The sequence below is a fragment of the Heptranchias perlo genome, chromosome 12, assembly GCF_035084215.1.
Source record: "Heptranchias perlo isolate sHepPer1 chromosome 12, sHepPer1.hap1, whole genome shotgun sequence".
In the NCBI taxonomy this organism is placed as follows: Eukaryota; Metazoa; Chordata; class Chondrichthyes; order Hexanchiformes; family Hexanchidae; genus Heptranchias; species Heptranchias perlo.
Genome location: NC_090336.1, coordinates 19,896,333 through 19,917,643, shown reverse-complemented (window position 1 = coordinate 19,917,643; position 21,311 = coordinate 19,896,333). Strand labels below are relative to the sequence as shown.

Sequence of the window (21,311 nt, the reverse complement as noted above, 5' to 3'; positions counted from 1 at the left end):
TCCAAGAATAAACAACCTGGTTTACTGTTGGTGTATGGATGAATAACCTGGTTAGTGTTGGTGTATGAACGAACTGCCTGGTTTAGTGTTGGGGTATGAATAAACAATCTGGTTTAGTGTTGGGGTATGGATGAACTGCCTGGTTTAGTGTTGGGGTATGGATGAACTGCCTGGTTTATTAATGGTGTACAAATTAACTTCCTCATTTAGTGTTGTTGTATGAAGAACTACCTGGTTTAGTATTGGTATATGAACGGATGACCTGGTTTAGTATTGGTATATGAATGGATGACCTGGTTTAGTATTGGTATATGAATGGATGACCTGATTTAGTATTGGTGTATGAATGGATGACCTGGTTTAGTATTGGTATATGAATGGATGACCTGGTTTAGTATTGGTATATGAATGGATGACCTGGTTTAGTATTGGTGTATGAATGGATGACCTGGTTTAGTATTGGTGTATGAATGGATGACCTGGTTTAGTGCGGTGTACAAATGAACGAGTTGGTTTGAAGATGGTTTTTGAATGGATGACCTTGTTTTGTGTTGGTGCATGAATGAACTACCTGGTTTAGTATTGGTGTATGAATGAACTGCCTGGTTTAGTATTGGTGTATGAATGAACTGCCTGGTTTAGTGTTGGTGTATGAATGAACTGCCTGGTTTAGTGTTGGTGTACGAATAAACAACCTGGTTTAGTATTGGTGTATGAATGAACTACCTGGTTTAGTATTGGTGTATGAATGAACTGCCTGGTTTAGTGTTGGTGTACGAATAAACAACCTGGTTTAGTATTGGTGTATGAATGAACTACCTGGTTTAGAGTTAATTTATGAATGAATGTCGGGGATTTGTTTTGTTGCATGAATGAAACACCTGGTGCATGAATGAATGACGTGTTTTAGTGTTGGTGTATGATTGGACGACCTGGTTTAGTGTTGGTGTATGATTGGACGACCTGGTTTAGTGTTGGTGTATGATTGGACGACCTGGTTTAGTGTTGGTGTATGATTGGACGACCTGGTTTAGTGTTGGTGTATGATTGGACGACCTGGTTTAGTGTTGGTGTATGATTGGACGACCTGGTTTAGTGTTGGTGTATGATTGGACGACCTGGTTTAGTGTTGGTGTATGATTGGACGACCTGGTTTAGTTTTTACTTATAAATGAATGGACTGGTTTAGACTTTTTTTATTGGCATTTAAATGAAGGGACTGTTTTAGAATTCACTAAAGAGCAGGATTTCTGATGTCATATGTTTAAAATGGGCCCTGATGGAGAAACTCTCTCTCTTTTAAAGGTGCCTTGATGATTGAGAGTTCCTCTTTAAAAGGAGCTGTCATGATGAGACTCTCTCTTTAAAAGAGGCCCTGATGTTGAGACTTTCTTTAAAAGTAACCCTGGCAGTGGTCTCCTGTTTTAAAGATTGCTGTATAATATGGGGGACTGTTGATCAGTCTCAGTCTGTAATATGGGTATTGATGGTGGAATTCATTCTGTGACATGAACGCTGTTGACGGGACTCATTCCCACAGGCAGTACGTTAAATACCTGGTATCCCAGCGCTCTCACCATTGACAAGTAAAAGTGGACTGTAAATGAAATAAACAATGTCGAACAGGCACCTGTTTTTCAATGAACAACAGTTAAAAATAGATTTGGTTCGAACAAAAATTCCAACTGAAATATGAAGTTAGTTTTGGCCCCTGTGTTGTGGCCGCCTGCAGTTCAACGCAGCTGCATTCTAGATCGCTCTGTGTGCTTGCGAAAGTTGTCTGCTGTGGTAACACCAACAGTCTACTGCAGGAATGCTGCACGCAGAGCGGAGCAGTGTACATTGGACGGAAACAAGGAATACGATCTGTGATGTAAGAACTTTGCCATCCAACTCTACGTCTGACTTCAAAGGAGATGTGCCCCATTTGTTGGATATATTTTTTCAGAATTGTTAAAGGTACACTAATTCCAAGCCAAAAAAAATTCTTGTATACAAGAGGCGTTTTGAAATTGCCCGATGCGCATTTTTAGTCTGAATTTTGAGCCCAGCACGGATGCTTCAGCCTTGGGTTTGTCCACCCAGTGTCATTGTAAGCTGTGTTACTAATACCCTGGAAACTGTTTGGTGTTGTGGCCACATTGACTACAAAATCAGAGTGTGATTTTTTTCCCCCCCCATGTGTGGTCCAGTAACTGTGTGTTCACTATACCCTTACCTATTCCTTACTGGCCTAATAGCTGATGATTGGTTCACCATGGATCGAGGAGCTACCTGCTGACTCTCCCACATTCCCTGATAGTCCAGTCACTGTCTTTTGCTTCGTCCTAGTTCCCTGCTTATCCAGTGGCTGCCCATTGGTTCTCCCTAGTTCTTTGCAGGTCTAATAGCTGTGTTTTGGTTTTCTTCAGTTCAGTGCTGAATCATTAGCTGTCTGTTTGCTCTCCCTATTTCCCTGCTGGACCAGTAGCTGTCTTTTGGTTCCCTCGAGTTCCCTGCTGGTCATCATTGTCTGATGGCTCTCCTAATTTCCCTGCTGGTCCAGTAACTGTGTGTGGATTCTCCCAGGTTCCCTGCTGGTCCAACAGCTGTGTGTGGGTACTCCCAGGTTTCCTACAGGTCCAACAGCTGTGTATGGGCTATACCAAGTTTCCTGCTGGTCCAGTAGCCATGTGTGGGCTCTCCCAGGTTTTCTGCTGGTCCAGTAGCTGTGTGTGGGCTCTACCAGATTTTCTGCTGGTCCAGTAGATGTGTGTGGGCTCTCCCAGGTTTTCTGCTGGTCCAGTAGCTGGATGTGGGCTCTCCCAGGTTTTCTGCTGGTCCAGCAGCTGTGTGTGGGCTCTCCCAGGTTTTCTGCTGGTCCAGTAGCTGTGTGTGGGCTCTACCAGATTTTCTGCTGGTCCAGTAGATGTGTGTGGGCTATACCAAGTTTCCTGCTGGTCCAGTAGCCATGTGTGGGCTGTCCCAGGTTTTCTGCTGGTCCAGCAGCTGTGTGTGGGCTCGTCCAGGTTTCCTGCTGGTCCAGTAGCTGTGTGTGGGCTATACCAAGTTTCCTGCTGGTCCAGTAGCCATGTGTGGGCTGTCCCAGGTTTTCTGCTGGTCCAGCAGCTGTGTGGGCTCGCCCAGGTTTTCTGCTGGTCCAGTAGCTGTGTGTGGGCTCTCCCAGATTTTCTGCTGGTCCAGTAGATGTGTGTGGGCTATACCAAGTTTCCTGCTGGTCCAGTAGCCATGTGTGGGCTGTCCCAGGTTTTCTGCTGGTCCAGCAGCTGTGTGTGGGCTCGTCCAGGTTTCCTGCTGGTCCAGTAGCTGTGTGTGGGCTATACCAAGTTTCCTGCTGGTCCAGTAGCCATGTGTGGGCTGTCCCAGGTTTTCTGCTGGTCCAGCAGCTGTGTGTGGGCTCTCCCAGGTTTCCTGCTGGTCCAGTAGATGTGTGTGGGCTATACCAAGTTTCCTGCTGGTCCAGTAGCCATGTGTGGGCTGTCCCAGGTTTTCTGCTGGTCCAGCAGCTGTGTGTGGGCTCTCCCAGGTTTTCTGCTGGTCCAGTAGATGTGTGTGGGCTCTCCCAGGTTTTCTGCTGGTCCAGCAGCTGTGTGTGGGCTCGCCCAGGTTTTCTGCTGGCCCAGTAGCTGGATGTGCGCTCTCCCAGGTTTTCTGCTGGTCCAGTAGTGTGTCGGTTCTGTCAAGTTCTGGGAAAATCTGACCAGTCTGAGGGTTTCACCCTTTTTCTTCCCTTACCTTTCCTCTCCTGAAGATGCTACCTCTCGCTGGATTCTATGGGTGCCAGCACCCATCTGGTGCTTCATACAGGTAGCCATTTTTCATCCATTGGCCTCGACACTGAATGTTGATAGACTATTTGGCCGCAGCTGAGCCCAATCCTGACCTGACATGACATTCCCACATACACCTGACACTTTCCAGTAGGAGTCACTGGAAAGTGTGATCAGGACTAGGACCCCTTGCAGATATCTCTCCTCCCTATTCCACAGACAGCCGGCCAATACTTCCTGAGCTCACAGATGAAAAATGGCAAAATACAAGAAAATTGTCAACACCCATTAGAACCATTAGGGGAGAGAATAAAACCAGGGGGAAAAAAATATTTTCTTTCTCTTTGGCACAAGAAGAGAAGGGAATTTGTAAACTCGCAGGAAAGCAAATGAGAGATAACTGCCATCTGACCTATAGTCAGTCGCAGTTCCGTGTGCTGTACTGGAACGGCTCAGAGCAAATAAACAGAGCCTCCCGAGGTGATTGATGGTTTAGCCTGAGACTGCTGGCTGCTTACACAATGTTCCTTCTGACTACTGTGACTGCTGTCCCTCAACAGACCACATCATTCACACCAAAAGTCTGTCTGTGCAGGTATTTTTTTCATGTTGGCTCGGGTTCAGCTGTTCAGCACAGTCTATGTGTTCAGCTCCGTATCCTGTTTAAAAGCATTTGGAAACTTTTCGTAGACAAATTTTTTCCTTTCTTTTTTTTTTCTCTCCCGAGGATGCTGACTCTTGCTGGAGTATAGTTTCACTGGTGCCGGTAGCCCTGAGGTACCTCACAAAAAAAATAGCCATTCTTCATCCATAAACTTAACGTCAGCAGGCCATTTGACCAAGGCGGGATCGATCACGGTGTCATCATCCAGTGTCTATGTGCGCTCACTTTCCAGCAGGTTCACTTGGGTAGTTATTAGCAGAATGAATCTTGGGCTGGTTTTCCAACTCCCTAACCCAGGAACAAGCCCAATTGTAAAGCCCATCTCCTTTCATTTCTGAGTCAGCATCTGATGACAAGGATACATTTCATTTTTATAGTGACTCACAATGTTACTGCTGATCAGTCGGGTGTGATAGCTGCCAATAAGAAATGCGGCTCACAGACCCCAATCTAGTCTGTTTAAGCGAATTGCTTATGTCGGGATAAGGACCTGAAAATCCCAGAGTACTGGCCCCTTTCAGTCGTTAGGTGCAGGACCCACGAACATCCATCTGTAGGGATATATATGGGGTATTCTGGTTGTCAAAGAGGCTGCTCACACTTACACTGGTGTAGAATTTAGGAACATTAGGAATAGGAGTAGGCCATTCAGCCCCTCTAGCCTGTTCTACCATTCAATTAGATCATGGCTGATCTGCACCTCAACTCCATTTACCCGCCTTTGCTCCATATCCCTTGATACCCTGACCTAACAAAATTCTATCCATCTCAGTCTTGAAAGCTCCAATTGATCCAGATATCCACAGCCTTTTGCGGGAGAGAGTTCCAGATTTTAACTACCCATTGTGTGAAAAAGTACTTCCTGATTTTGCTCCTGAATGGCCTTGCTCTTTAGGATGATGTCCCCTTGTTCTTTATTTCCTCACCAGAGGAAATTATTTCTCTGTATCTACCCTATCAAATCCTTTTAACATTTTAAACACCTTGATCAGATCACCCCTCAATCTTCCTTAGTCAAGGGAATACAAGCCAAGTTTATGCAACCTGTCCTCATAATTGAACTCTCTAAACCCCGGTGTCATTCTGCTGAATCTGTGCTGCACCCACTCCAAGGCCACTATATCCTTCCTGAGGTGCGGTGCCCAGAACTGAATGCGATACTTCAGATGGGCTCTGTACAACTGAAGCATAACTTTGTATTCCAGCCCCCTTGAGATAAAGGCTAACATTCCATTAGCCTTTTTGATTGCTTTTTGTATCTGTCCACTAGCTTTCAAGTGGATCCTTTAAGAAGAGGAGTAAGCAGTTTTAACACAGTTCACTGTTTTTTTGTTGCTGTGCAGTCCAAACCACTCATTGTGTTATATAACTTGGACCAGCTGCATTGAAGATAACTGTCAAATACTACAAACTGCTGACCTGGGATGGCAGGATTCCCCATCAAAACATGGACTGACTTGTACAAGATTAACACTGCTGATTGCGGGAGCATATCACTGAGAGTGTAACACAGTGATACAGTGTGTTGTTCAGGGAAAGGATCTAGGGGTTACAGTGGATTAAACTGTGAAGATGACAGCACAATATTTAGCTGCAGTGAAAAAGGTAACTAAATTGCTTTAGCAGAGGGACAGATTGGGAATCTAATGAGGTTACGTGTTCCTGTGTAAGGGACTGGTCTATGATGGAGGATTCAAATATCAGGGGAGACAAAAATGAGGAAGTTAAGAGTAGGAGGGAAAGTTAGGCAGAATATTTCTACCCAGCAGGTCACAGAATTGTGAACTAAGTTGTAAGGGAAGGCCACTGAAACAGGCAGTATAATGGATTCAAAGGACGAGGGCATACATTTCTGGAAAGAGAAAGGATTGTGGCAAGAAGATAGGTAGTTGGAGTTTTGACAACAATCAAAAAGTGATGAGTTTGTTGGGCCAAATGGCCTGTTTCTATTAAAAAATGTTTATGTTCTTGTAGCCTTTCATCTCCCTCACTCATGAACATCTCCCATGACATCTGGCGGTTTAGTTTGAGGGAGTCTCAAGGGTGCACTCTGGGATTGACGAGAACTCCCCCGCCAAACAATTCCACTGCTGGTTGAAGCGACAGATTGATTGGGCCCCTGTATTTACAACTCATTAATCACCTACCTCTGCTCAGTTTCCCCTCCTCTCCCAGTACAGAAAGTGAAAGATGTCTGCTGGCAGTGACCAAGTTTTCAGCACCATCTCTGGAATATTTTTCACTGAACTAATCGGATGTTCCTGGAGTTGGATAAATATAGAATAATAAGTGACAATAGGCAGAGGTGTTAATGCTGGCGAATTGAGCATTCCCAGATCAGGTCCAGCACTGCTAGATTCATAGTAAGGCTCCCTATACTCTGTCCCAAAAATGGGCCTCAGGCCCAACCTTCCATTGGGGGACCTTATAGCCGTTGACACCACTTCTCAGGGCCTACTGCCACCTTCCACATGACAGTCACAGGAAGTGGCAGTAACACAGGCAGACGCCAGGAAAATCTACTGGGGACATGGACACTGCCCCCCACCCCAGCCCCACCTCTGCTGACCATTTGCATGTGGTGGACGGGCATAGGGAGGGGGGAGATTGAGGTGGGGGTTATAATGTGGCAGTAGTCCTCAAAACTGAATTATTTTCCACCTTTCTACCTGTACCCTGCTGAAATTCAGACTGGATAATCCAGCCCATAATATATTATCAGAGGCAAAACAGAAAGACAGGGTATTATTTAAATGGTGATAGATTGGGGAATGTTGATGTACAAAGGGACCTGGGTGTCCTTGTATACCAGTCACTGAAAGCAAACATGCAGGTGCAGCAAGCAGTTAGGAAGGCAAATGGTATGTTAGCCTTCATTGCAAGAGGATTTGAGTACAGGAGCAAGGATGTCTTACTGCAGTTATACAGGGCCTTGGTGAGACCACACCTGGAGTATTGTGTGCAGTTTTGGTCTCTTTACCTAAGAAAGGATATACTTGCCATAGAGGGAGTGCAGCGAAGGTTCACCAGACCGATTCCTGGGATGGCAGGACTGTCGTATGAGGAGAGATTGGGTCGACTAGGCCTGTATTCACTCGGGTTTAGAAGAATGAGAGGGGATCTCATTGAAACATATAAAATTCTGACAAGGCTAGACAGACTGGATGCAGGGAGGATGTTTCCCCTGGCTGGGGGGGTCCAGAATGAGGGGTCACAGTCTCAGGATACGGGGTAGGACATTTAGGACTGAGATGAGGAGAAATTTCTTCACTCAGAGGGTGGTGAACCTGTGGAATTCTCTACCACAGAAGGCTGTGGAGGCCAAGTCACTGAATATATTTCAGAAGGAGCTAGATAGATTTCTAGACACAAAAGGCATCAAGGGGAGAGAGCGGGAATATGGTATTATGATAGAGGATCAGCCAAGATCATATTGAATGGTGGAGCAGGCTCGAAGGGCCAAATGGCCTACTCCTGCTCCTATTTTCTATGTTTCGACTGATTTATGGTGATTGAAAAAGTGAATTAATGTTTTTGTTACAAAGTGTTCTGGGAGTGCTGGTGGTATGTTTAGGTTCAAGTTATGTGGTCATGTGCATATTTTTATGGAAGTTGTACACCACTGGCCTTGATTACCTTTATATATTTGTTCACCATTGTACTCCATGTCGGGTGCTGTAGTTTGTTAGTGTTAGGAGGATAATCCAGGGGTCACAGCAATGAGAAGGAGTGGTGGTGTGTGGGAGGAGTGGAGTGATCTGAGAGTAAGGGGAGGGGTTTGCTTGAGACTCAGATTAGTGAGGAGGTGGGAGCGGCCATGACTGGGACTACTAGCAATGGTGTGAAGGCAGTGTAGAAATGGTGGGAGGGTGATCTTGGGGGGGGGTGGGGTGGTGGTTGTACTGGGATGGTAGTGGCTGGGTGTGGAAGCATCAGGGAAGAAGGTTGCTGGTTGAAAAAGTACTGGGAGAGGGATCCAGCACTGACCGATTGTACGCTGGGTCCCAGCTGCGGGTCTGGGAGCAGGAACTCCTGACCTGGGGAACTGTAGTGCAAGTCCAGGATCTGGATCACAGCCAAGTTTACGGCCAATCCAAGTGATTCCCCTATTGGGGACTGCTCCTCCAGGCCCCAGGTAAAGACAGTTTTTTTTAACTTACCTTATGAGGCAGCCTTGGCAGGCACCCCCTTCAGGAGCAGTTTAAAATTCCATTGGGAGATGGAGCCACTCTATTTTAACTGCTGCCCCGGTCCTATCCAGCCGATGGGGGAAGAGTTAAAATTGCCCCTTCAATGGTTTAACACTTGTAGCGTGCTGTTTATTCTATTTTCTAACATACAAATATACGTTTACTAAGCAAGTTAAGCGCCAGTTGCCAGCTGAATGGTGGGAAAGCGGCTTTCAAACATCTTGGTGGTGGGGTGGGAATTGACGAAGGCTCACAGTCTCTATTCACCTGGGCCCCTCTCCCTGCAGGCAACCAGACTCTCTCCCACAAAAATAACGGCAAGCTCCAATTCCCTAAACTTTGCCAGATCACAGCCCCCCCCCAATAGTACCAGACCCTACCTGACCCACTTGGCATAGCCTAGCAACTTGGAGCACCCAGTTTATATGGACATTCTACCAGAAAGGCACACACCCAGTGGTAAGGCAGGAACGTGAAGTAACTCCCGTGAACTAGTGCACACCGGGCGTTACTAACAGGAAAGAGAAAAACAGCAGATCCAGTGAGAAACAGAAGCAAAGAGATAGGAGATAAAGAGAGAGCGAGACCGTGGGGAAGAGACAGAGAGATGGCGAGGGTCAGATAATTTTTTTTCTAATTTTTATGTATTGGCAGTACTGACAGAGATAGACTATAAATTGGACAAGTGATTTGGTGCTGCATGAATTGCCAGAAGTCACAGGGCATTTGTGGGAAATAATCAAGAGTGTGTTTTAAAGTGTCCATTTTCTGCCTCTCCCTGACATTAAAAGATTTTTCCAGCTGGTTACTGTACCAGTTGGCCACATACAGGACAAGTGATCAGGTCACTGGAACTGTTTAAAATTAGACTTTGGATTAAATTGCTAACAAGCTGAGCACATGCGGTTGGTATGAGCAGTTGTTGGAGTAACCAGTTGGAAACTTCCTTCACTTTTGGGCAGGTTTACAAAAGGCACTTTGAAACAAATTGCTAATTAAAATTAAGGTGTCGACGAGTAGAGAACCCGAGAGGGAAAGCTGCAGTCTAAGGTGAACATCCCAGGATTTGCTGTCTGACCTGCCCGTTCTCAGTCCTGGTGTGCTGATTTCAGACCTGCCTGCCCTCCATTCCCACTGCACTCACTGGAAAGGAATGGTTTCAAATAGTTCACTGATCTTAATATTATTTACCATTCTGAATAATTTTCCCCCACAGAGTTGTCAGTCTTTAAGCTGAGATGTGCTTGTTGAAAGGCTAGGGTTTGTTGAGAGTGGGACTCCATTTAAATGCTATTTAATGTTCTTTTCCTTCCTCAGATTTCTCTGTTCAGTGCTTTACTCCTGGCAGAGAGGACAGTTGGGCCCAATGTGAGAGAGGCCTAGGATGGCTTCATTTTATGCCCTCCCTGTTTCTCTCTTTCTTTGCATTTCCTCACTTCCTTTGCTGTTTTTTTTTTGAGTACATTCACTCTTAGGGTTGCCAACCCTCCAGGATTGCCCTGGAATCTCCAGGAATTGAAGATTAATCTCCTGGACACTGCTGCGAGCAACCCAGGAGAAAAATCATAGGGGCATTAAACAAAATTGTGTTTTTTTCATTTTCTTTGAACACTTTCATTTATTAGTTAATTCATTGCAAATATTGGAGATGCAGAAAAATGGCTGTTTCACTAATAGTCAAGACTCATCCAATTGGACAACAAAGAGTCTGTTCCCTTTCCAGTTGGCATGGGAAGGCAGTGCGCCTGGAGGATGGACCAATGGTGGGAGTGTGGGGGGCGGGGTGGTTTGAGATGGGAGGTCATGTGATGAAACCACCAGGAATACACCCAACCAGAGTTGGCAACTCTATTCACCCTCCCTCTTGTTCTCTGCCATTTGCACATCTCCTGTTTGCAGTATCTCCCTCTATCCTGTTTCTTTGCTCACTGCTGAGTACTTTCAGACATGGCGACGCTCGGCTGTAAAGGTTTCCATTGTTTTGCAGGAAACCCACCCTCATGCCTGAACATGCATTGTGATCAAAGCTGTGCTCTGATTGGAGGGATGCCTGTTTGCAGTTGCTACGGTGGTTACTCTCTGGGAAAGGATGGGAAGACCTGCTATGGTAAGACTGATTGGTGCCTATCATTACTGGGTGGTAATCAACATGAACTGAAGCTTGTGGGATAGCTAACCAGTGTTCAGTGGGGATGGTTAGCTTGATGGCTCTGAGTTGATCCAGTGAGTATCAGAGCTACTCACCAGGAATATTGAAGGTTCAATCCCTGGTCTGTGCTGAGTTGGTGAAACTTTGTGTTGAAAATTTTGCATTGCTTGTTTATAATGTAAAGTGTTCTGAGTGATTGAGTTGCCTAAATCTCTTTCAATTATGTGTATCTGAGAGAGAAAACACAAAGATCAGAACAGCAAGAATAGGAACATTTTAGGGCAGATTACTTAATATCTGTGAACTTTGCTTTGCCGAGAAAATGCTTATTTTCTGAGTCCGTTTGTTTGATTTCTTTGATGCGATCAACTTGATGAAATCACTTCAGTGGCAAATAAAAGCTGCTTTTAACCACACACGCCTGACGCCTCATTCAGGAAGAAAGAAAGAGAGAGAGAGAGATGCCTTGAAAGAAAAGACGATAACAAATGCTGAAGAAGAACATAAGATATCCCTCAGAAGCCATTAGATTAATGTTGGAAAGTCAAAGTGAATATTCCTCCTGTGGTGTTGGCTGATCTCCACCAGGGCAGCAGTGATGATGCTAGGGCCGGCTTCAGTGCTCCTGGGCTAGGGAGAAATATGTAGTGACGTGGTGAAGCACAGAGCACCATTGATAATACTAATGGAGGAGAGTGGATGGGAAGTGATGCAGGTGCGGGTGCAGGTCACCGGCCTCGTGTGCTGCATACACTTTTGAATTGTCCCAAGATGCAGTCCTTTATGGGCTTGTTCCCACACTGTATTCTGTCAGAACACGGGCCGGGTTGAGCAAACACTTGCCTCTGTACGTTCCATACACATGGCAGTGGAAACTGCTTCAGGTAGGTTGCACCAGGCAGTCACTGCCGGCTTCAACTGATTTGGGCAAAGCAGACAGGCAAGAATGAGACAGAGACTCATGGAACTTATAGCATCCACTGTTCTACTATTAGAGAGGTCAAGGGCATCACGAGGAGTTCCTCATTCACAGTGGCATGCTTGGAATAGCACTGGAGCAGCCAGTTGACATTCTGGTCAGCAGTAGTTCTGTGCCAGTACGTGGGTGATATAGTGGCCTTGGAAAAGGTCCAGAGGAGAGCTACAAGAATGATTCCAAGCTTAAAGCACCTCAGCTACTCAGACAGGCTCAAGGACCTTGGCCTATTTACTTTAGAGCAACTCAGTCTTAGAGGCGACCAGATGGAGGTTTATAAAACAATGAAAGGGCTGGATAACATCCCTATTGACAGATCATTCCAGTTTAACAGATTGGGGAGGACCGGGGGACATGAGTTTAAACGATTGAAGAGTAGGAACAGACTGAATGTTCGGCGGCTCTTCTTTTCCCAGAGAGTAGTGAGCCTCTGGGATACATTGCCGGCTGGTGTGGTGGGTGTTGACTCTCTGCCTTCAAGAGGGAGCTGGACTGGTTCCTGACTGGGGCAGAGATCGCATCATATAGAAGGTAAGTGTCCTTATGGATAACACTTGATTCTACAGATAATACCTAGTCCATGTGATCTCCTGGAATGGTTTCGATCGCCTGAGGGGGTCGGAGAGGAATTTTCCAGAATATTTTTTCCCTTATTGGCTGTGGGAGTTTCTCTTATTTTGCCTCTCCCAGGAGATTACGTGGCTGTGGGAGGGGGTGGGGTAGGAAGTGTCTCGTCATGAAGCTCCAACTATCATGAGTATGGGGCAGGCTTGACGGACCAGCTGGTCTTCTCCTGCCCGTCAATTTCATAATTTCATACGCCAGCCTGCATCAAAAGTATAAAATACTATAACAAGGGTAACTGAGAGACACTAGTTACAGTATGCGTCGCTCCCTTTACAGCATATAGGAATGTGGAGATCAGTGAAATTTACTTTCCCTTTAAATTGAAGAAACCTGTCCCATTGTTGGATGTTGTGGAGAACAGCAGTGAAATGAACTAGTGGCCTAATGACATTCTCCAATACTCCCAGTACTTTGCAGTATCCAACTTCTTACTCTGCCTTTAGTTGTTATTCTCATTTGTGAGTTGTACATTGTGCGACCCTGAGAAAACAGATGTGTGGTAAAGATGAATGGAAACATTTTGCACCACATCGTAAAAGGGCTTCGGGTTTCATGCGTGGAGCTGGAGTAGGAGCAGGTACATTACTGTAGCTGCGGAGCAGGACTTTTACTGCTGAACGGGGAGTCCAGGAGGACACCATTCTGGCTGCAGTCAGGGTTTGTGATTGAGTTTCAGTGAAGATTTATGCTAAATGCACTACATGTACTTTAATCTAAAGACCCTGCTGTGCCTCTTCCCTTGTACATGAAGCAAGCCTCGGCTCTGTAGTGCTTTTAAATTTGGGTAGCTCCGACCCTGACTCCAGCATCAGTGTGGCAATATAAACATTGTGGCACTTCTACCCCAGCAGAACAGAGTGCTAAGTCAAGGGATAGCTCCTCACAGCCCCAGGCGCATTGTTACTATTGGCAAATGTAAATGACAGCCTGGGGCTGACATTTGTGGAGGTTCAACCCATTAGTTTACAGCCAACGACATAGTTTTCACATCATTGCTGAATTTTTGGCATTTGTGGATCTTGTCCTCGATACTGAGGTACATCTGTCTCCAGAAAATTAAAATTGGGATTGTGACTTTCAGACTTCATCAGTTGGTTTTCAGTTGCTATCAATGATCTGAAATTCACCCAACAATGTAAACAGGACAAATCCAGAGCACTGGCAGTAAACAGGACGAATCCAGAGCACTGGCAGTAAACAGGGACGAATCCAAAGCACCGGCAGTAAACAGGACGAATCCAGAGCACCGGCAGTAAACAGGACGAATCCAGAGCACTGGCAGTAAACAGGACGAATCCAGAGCACCGGCAGTAAACAGGACGAATCCAGAGCACCGGCAGTAAACAGGGAGAAACCAGAGCACTAGCAGTAAACAGGACGAATCCAGAGCACCGGCAGTAAACAGGGAGAAACCAGAGCACTAGCAGTAAACAGGACGAATCCAGAGCACTGGCAGTAAACAGGATGAATCCAGAGCACTGGCAGTAAACAGGACGAATCCAGAGCACCGGCAGTAAACAGGGAGAAACCAGAGCACTAGCAGTAAACGGGACGAATCCAGAGCACTGGCAGTAAACAGGACAAATCCAGAGCACCGGCAGTAAACAGGACGAATCCAGAGCACCGGCAGTAAACAGGACGAATCCAGAGCACCGGCAGTAAACAGGACAAATCCAGAGCACCGGCCGTAAACAGGACGAATCCAGAGCACCGGCAGTGAACAGGACGAATCCAGAGCACCGGCAGTAAACAGGACGAATCCAGAGCACCGGCAGTAAACAGGATGAATCCAGAGCACTGGCAGTAAACAGGACGAATCCAGAGCACTGGCAGTAAACAGGGAGAAACCAGAGCACTGGCAGTAAACAGGACAAATCCAGAGCACCGGCAGTAAACGGGACGAATCCAGAGCACCGGCAGTAAACGGGACGAATCCAGAGCACTGGCAGTAAACAGGATGAATCCAGAGCACTGGCAGTAAACAGGGAGAAACCAGAGCACTGGCAGTAAACAGGACAAATCCAGAGCACTGGCAGTAAACAGGGAGAAACCAGAGGCTGGCAGGAAACAGGGAGAAACCAGAGCACTAGCAGGAAACAGGGAGAAACTATCCTGGTCACAGGACTGCTGAATTGGCCCCAATTAATCAAAAAGGGGAGGACAACAATAGCTACTAATAAAAGAAAGGAGAAACTGAAACAGTCAAACTTCTCCAGAAATCTTGTAAAGTTGGCTTGAGCACAATCTTGAATTTTGCCCAGCTCAAAATCTACAGAGAAATGTAACATTTATAATATTAGAAACCCATAAAAAAACTAATTCTGCTTAAGAGCTTATTCTTATTCATAATTTTCTATACTGTTATAAATCACTTGAAAATGCATTCTCAGAGAGGTCTTGCATTGCAAGACCGAGGCTCAATCTGGAGCACTCGTCTAGAGATTAAATTATTGGGTTGGGCTTGCTGACCATTTTGCTTCCTAAATTGTCTTGGTTTTTCCTGTCTTCAGAAGGCAGCTAAGGATGCTTTGCCTCTGAGTCCAGTGAACATTTGCAAATTATGCCAGGACTTGCTGTGTATGTCTCCTGCTTCCTTTCAATTCAGTGGGAAAGCATAGAGGCTTCCGAAGTAAGAACATGAGAACATAAGAAATAGGAGCAGCAGTAGGCCATACGCCCCTCGAGCCTGCTCTGCCATTCAATACGATCATGGCTGATTTTAGACCTCAACTCCTCTTTCCCGCCCGATCCCCATATTCCATGATTCCCCTAGAGTCCAAAAATCTATCCATCTCAGCCTTGAATATACTCAACGACTCAACATCCACAGCCCTCTGAGATAGAGAATTCCAAAGATTCACAACCCTCTGAGTGAAGAAATTCCTCCTCATCTCAGCCTTAAATGGACGACCCCTTATCCTGCAACTATGCCCCTTAGTTCTAGACTCTCAAGCCAGGAGAAACAACCTCTCAGCCTCTACTGTGTCAAGTCCCCTCAGAATCTTATATGTTTCAATGAGATCACCTCTCATTCTTCTAAACTCCAGAGAATATAGGCCCATTCTACTCAACCTCTGCTCATAGGACAACCCTCTCAACCCAGGAATTAATCTAGTGAACCTTCATTGAACCCCCTCTAAGGCAAGTATATCCTTCCTTAGATAAGGAGACCAATGTTTTTTTTTGTATAAAACCTGAATACGTAAACCATGATGTTTTTGAATTTTTCCTAAGATAAGTTATATGATAAACAACTGTAAACAATGGGTTGTTTGTTGGTGCAATTTAGGTTGATTAAAGGAACGTGCTTGATTTCTGTTGCATGCCAGTCAATCTCCTCAAGGTGAAGCATGAACTCTAACATTTCTGAAGTCGTTTTCCTGAAAAAACAACTCGTGTACCGTATTCAAGAATTCTGTAAAATGTGTTGCATGTAACAAATTTGACAGTGCAATCTTTATCTTGTGTTATGCATTTGAAATTGTTACAGCAATTGCATTTTGTTGGTAGTGCACACTCAAACTATGATTCATATCAACAGATTTATTTATGTAACTGTTGTAATTATTTTATCCATCTGCAGTGGTTAAGGAAACAATAATTGATGTATTTTCCCGGAACCAATCACAAAAAACATGTGCTTCACAGTCTCTGGGCCGCTCTCTCACAAACTTCTTTCCAAATTCTTCCACTGAAGATGGACTGTACTCTTCCACTTGCATACCACAGTAACCCCCACTGCATAACCTTGGACTCACTATGAGCAGTACCACAGGAGACCTGCTTATTTTTTTATTATACGTCATTTGCGCACACATCATATCTATAAAACCTTATTTCATGATGTTACATTTTTGTCACACTTCTGTGTCAACTTTTTCTATCATAGATTTCTATGTCCACACTTATAAAGGAAACTGCCTATGTAAACTTGTTGCACTGCCTACTTCGACCCCCATAAAATCACCTGCTTCTGCCCCTGCCTCAGCCCACTTGCTGCTGAAACTAGTCCATATTATTATCCTATCACACACCAATTTCCGCTCACCCGTCCAGTGCGTAGAGCCTAACTGGCTGAAGACACTGTCAACAATGGTGGGGTGAAAGGAGGGGGGGATGCATGAGGCCAGAGTCAGAAAAATGGAAATTATGGGAGGGCGGGTTAATGTTTTTTTTTAGGGCTGGAGGAGGTTACAGAGATAGGGAGGGGCAAAGTCACGGAAGTATTTAAAAACAATGAGGAGAATTTTGAAATTGGAGGCATTGGGGGTCCAAGAGCCGATGCAGGTCAGCCGGGACAGGAGTAAGAGGTGAATGGGATTTGATGGGGGCGAGGATATGGATGAGTTTTGGATGAGCTGAAGTTTACAAGCATGGAGGAAGGAGGCCAGCCAGGATAGTATTGGAATAGTGGAATCTGGAGTTGGCATAGGGATGGATGAGAATTTCAGCAGTAGATATGCTGAGGCAGTGGTAAGGGCAAAGGTGGGCAATGATACAGAGGTCTTTGTGATGGAGAGGAGACGGGGTCAAAAGCTCAACTCAGGGTCGAATAGGGCACTGTGATTGCAAACAGTTTTGTTCACCTTAGATAGCGGCCAGAGAGGGGGTTTGAATCGTTGGCAAGGATATGGAGTTTTTGGCAGGGATGATCTTCCCGATGTTTAACTGGAGAAAATTGTGGCTTACCCAAGACCAAATGTCATACAAGCAGTCTGACAACACAGAACCAATAGAGAGGTCAAGAGAGGCGATGGAGAGGTACAGCCGGATACATATAGAACCTTAGCCACCCTTTTTCTCTTTATATAACTGTAGAAACTCTTGCTATCTGTTTTTATATTTTTTGCTGATTATGAAAATAAATTAGCAAAAAATATAAAAACAGATAGCAAGAGTTTCTACAGTTATATAAAGAGAAAAAGGGTGGCTAAGGTAAACGTAGGTCCTTTAGAGGATGAGACCGGGAAATTAATGGTGGGAAACATGGAGATGGCAAAAATGCTGAACAAATATTTTGTTTCAGTCTTTACGGTAGAGGACACTAAGAATATCCCAACACTGGACAAACAGGGGGCTCTAGGGGGGAGGAGCTAAATACGATTAAAATCACTAAGGAATTGGTACTCAGTAAATTAATGGGACTCAAGGCGGATAAATCCCCTGGACCTGATGGCTTCCATCCTAGGGTCTTGAGGGAAGTGGCAGTAGGGATTGTGGATGCTTTGGTAATAATTTTCCAAAATTCTCTGGACTCGGCAAAGGTCCCGGCAGATTGGAAAACTGCCAATGTAATACCCTTATTTAAAAAGGGTAGTAGGCAGAAGGCTGGAAATTATAGACCAGTTAGCTTAACATCTGTGGTGGGTAAAATTTTGGAGTCTATTATTAAGGAGACAGTAGCAGAACATTTGGACAAACATAATTTAATAGGACAAAGTCAGCATGGCTTTACAAAGGGGAAGTCATGTCTGACAAATTTGCTTGAGTTCTTTGAGGATATAACGTACAGGGTGGATAAAGGGGAACCAGTGGACGTAATGTATTTGGACTTCCAGAAGGCATTCGACAAGGTGCCACATAAAAGATTATTGCTCAAGATAAAGAATCACTGGATTGGGGGTAATATTCTGGCATGGGTGGAGGATTGGAAGCAGAGAGTTGGGATAAATGGTTCATTCTCGGACTGGCAACCAGTAGCCAGTGGTGTTCCGCAGGGGTCGGTGCTGGGTCCCCAACTCTTTACAATCTATATTAATGATTTGGAGGAGGGGACTGAGTGTAACATATCAAAGTTTGCAGATGATACAAAGATGGGAGGGAAAGTAGATAGTGAGGAGGACATAAAAAACCTACAGGGGGATATAGACAGGCTGGGTGAGTGGGCGGAGATTTGGCAGATGCAATGCAATATTGGAAAATGTGAGGTTATGCACTTTGGCAGGAAAAATCGGAGAGCAAGTTATTATCTTAATGGCGAGAAACTGGAAAGTACTGCAGTACAAAGGGATCTGGGGGTCCTAGTGCAAGAAAATCAAAAAGTTAGTTTGCAGGTGCAGCAGGTGATCAAGAAGGCCAACGGAATGTTGGCTTTTATTGCTAGGGGGATAGAATATAAAAACAGGGAGGTATTGCTGCAGTTATATAAGGTATTGGTGAGACCGCACCTGGAATACTGCATACAGTTTTGGTGCCCATACTTAAGAAAAGACATACTTGCTCTCGAGGCAGTACAAAGAAGGTTCACTCGGTTAATCCCGTGGATGAGGGGGTGGACATATGAGGAGAGGTTGAGTAGATTGGGACTCTACTCATTGGAGTTCAGAAGAATGAGAGGCGATCTTATTGAAACATATAAGATTGTGAAGGGGCCTGATCGGGTGGATGCGGTAAGGATGTTCCCAAGGATGGGTGAAACTTGAACTAGGGGACATAATCTTAGAATAAGGGGCTGCTCTTTCAAAACTGAGATGAGGAGAAACTTCTTCAGTCAGAGGATAGTATGTCTGTGGAATTTGCTGCCCCAGGAAGCTGTGGAAGCTACATCATTAAATAAATTTAAAACAGAAATAGACAGTTTCCTAGAAGTAAAGGGAATTAGGGGTTACGGGGAGCGGGCAGGAAATTGGACATGAATTTAGATTTGAGGTTAGGATCAGATCAGCCATGATCTTATTGAATGGCGGAGCAGGCTCGAGGGGCCGATTGGCCTACTCCTGCTCCTATTTCTTATGTTCTTATGTTCTTATGTAACCTGACTGTCTGTCTGCGGATTTTATCGCCATGGGGCAACGTATATGTGGAAGAGGAGAGGGTTGAGGATAGAACTTGGGGAACTCCAGAGGCAATTGCCTGGGGGCAGGAAGAGAAACCATTGCTGGAGATGCTCTGGCTACGGTTGAATAGAAGAGTGGAACCAAGTCAGGGCAGTCCCACTGGGCTGGACAAAGGCTGCAGAGAGGTGAAGAAGAATGAGGAAGGAAAATGAACCACAGTCACAGAGGATGTAATTTGTGACTTTGATTAGGGCCGTTTCAGTACTGTGGCAAGGGCGGAAACCTGATTGGAGAATTTCAAGCATGGAGTTGCGGGAAAGATGGGCATGGATTTAAGAAACAACAACATGTTTATGGACTTTGGAGATGAAAGGGAGGTTGGAGATGGGATGGTAGTTTGCAAAAACAGGGTGATCAAGGGTGGGTTTGTTGAGGATAGGGATGATGGTTTTGAAAGGGAGGGGGAACAGTACATGAGAAAAGGGAACCATTTACAATGTCAGCTAGGATGGGGGCCAGGAAGGGAAGTTGAGTGATCAACCGATTACTAGGAATGGGGTTAAGGGAGCAGGAGGTGGGTCTCATGGACAGTATGAGCTTGGAAATGGCATGAGGGGAGATAGGAGAGAAACTAGGAAAAGGATAAAGAGAAATGGGAACAGGATGGACACATGGGATTAGGATTGCTGCTCATGTGGACGAATAAACACTAATACTTGTCGAAAACTTAATTACCTATTATACACAATGCATTAACTCCAAACACTTATTTTCAGACAAGTAAGAATTTATTAAAAGAAGCTTGTATGCAAGGGAAGCTGTGTTCTAAGACAATGGTCAGAACCACCTCTTCGCTGAGCAGAGGAAACGGTTAACTTTTATACAGTTTGATTAGTAATGTCTGTCTATCATTGAATATGGGCGTACATGTACACTCTCATTGGTTCAAGTGGTTAGTCAATCAAAAATAGGGAACCCACCCTCTATTCTCTCATGTCTGTCTCGTGGCCCCTCAACAGGGTCTGGGAAAATACCTTGCCTTAGCAACACTGCTCCTTATCAGTAGAAACTGTTCCTAGTCTCAAGGCTATATGGTCATTCATTTTTGTTAAGTCAGACAGTTATCTCATAAGCAGACAATAGCTCTTCTGTGTGTCTTTGCTGGGAACGTGAACACATTAAGCTTCCCAATATATATTCAGCTGGTCAGCTAACATGGTCAACTTATAACTGTTCAGTATTTCTACATTAATATGGTCAGCTTTATGGATTAGGTGTATTAGAGAGTTAATTTAGTCAGGCATTTCTTTATGGTTTTCCACATTCCCCCCTTTTGTCCTATATATATATATATAAAGGACAATACTCTAATAGAGCATTATTCCACCCAGACGTTCAAACTCCTCCTGTGTCACCTCATCCTGTGTCACCCCTACTTGCACCATCAAATTTGTGGGCACTATATGTGTACCCAGATTGGACATCATAACACAGCAGCATTTGACAAAGCAATAGGCTATAAGAATTATAACAACAAATATGACTAGTCCCTGAACTAGTGAAGTCCCAATAGAACCCAACCATCCTGTTGCCCAGCCCCAAAGAGTGAATGAAGGGGGCTGCTTGAATTTCTCAACTTCCCTTTGGATGTGATCGGCTAAATCAGTAATATTCTCTGAACTATCAGGTATGTAGGTACAACATTCAGATCCAATTAGTGCGCATGTTCCTCCTTTCTCTGCCAATCGGTAATCAAGGGCCATACGGTTTTGTAAGGTGACCGTATGAATGGCTGTCATTTCTGCGTTTATTTCCTTTAAGGCTTCTGCCATATCATTAGCACCTATTTCCCAGATATTGGCTAATTTAATAATTTCTCTGGTGGCCATGCTCACTCCCCACCTAGGGAAAGTAATGGCTCAGAATCGGTCAGCCTCAGTAATTACCCTCTTTACTCGTTGCCCAGCAGGATATTGAGGCAGGGATGATGAGTGTCGGATATATGGGATCACGTATCCCAAGTATATGCAGTAATTGCAGGGGAATTCTTTATGTTTATTCTATCTATGTAAATTTGGCCACCTGTGCAAGGCTTCCATCTGATGGTACTACTGATGCTGGTTACTGTCATATTTATAAACTGAGTGCAATTACTCCAT

General features: G+C 44.9%; 1 protein-coding gene across 3 annotated transcripts in view; it reads left to right on the top strand.

The window, feature by feature from the left end:
- Window positions 1–21,311, top strand: part of LOC137327858 (von Willebrand factor C and EGF domain-containing protein-like) — a 351,658-nt gene that overhangs the window by 93,509 nt on the left and 236,838 nt on the right. For all 3 annotated transcript variants that reach the window (XM_067993723.1, XM_067993724.1, XM_067993725.1), the window contains exon 5: window positions 10,612–10,731. In XM_067993723.1, coding sequence (XP_067849824.1) covers window positions 10,612–10,731 — 120 coding nt within the window. The remainder of the gene's footprint in view (window positions 1–10,611; window positions 10,732–21,311) is intronic.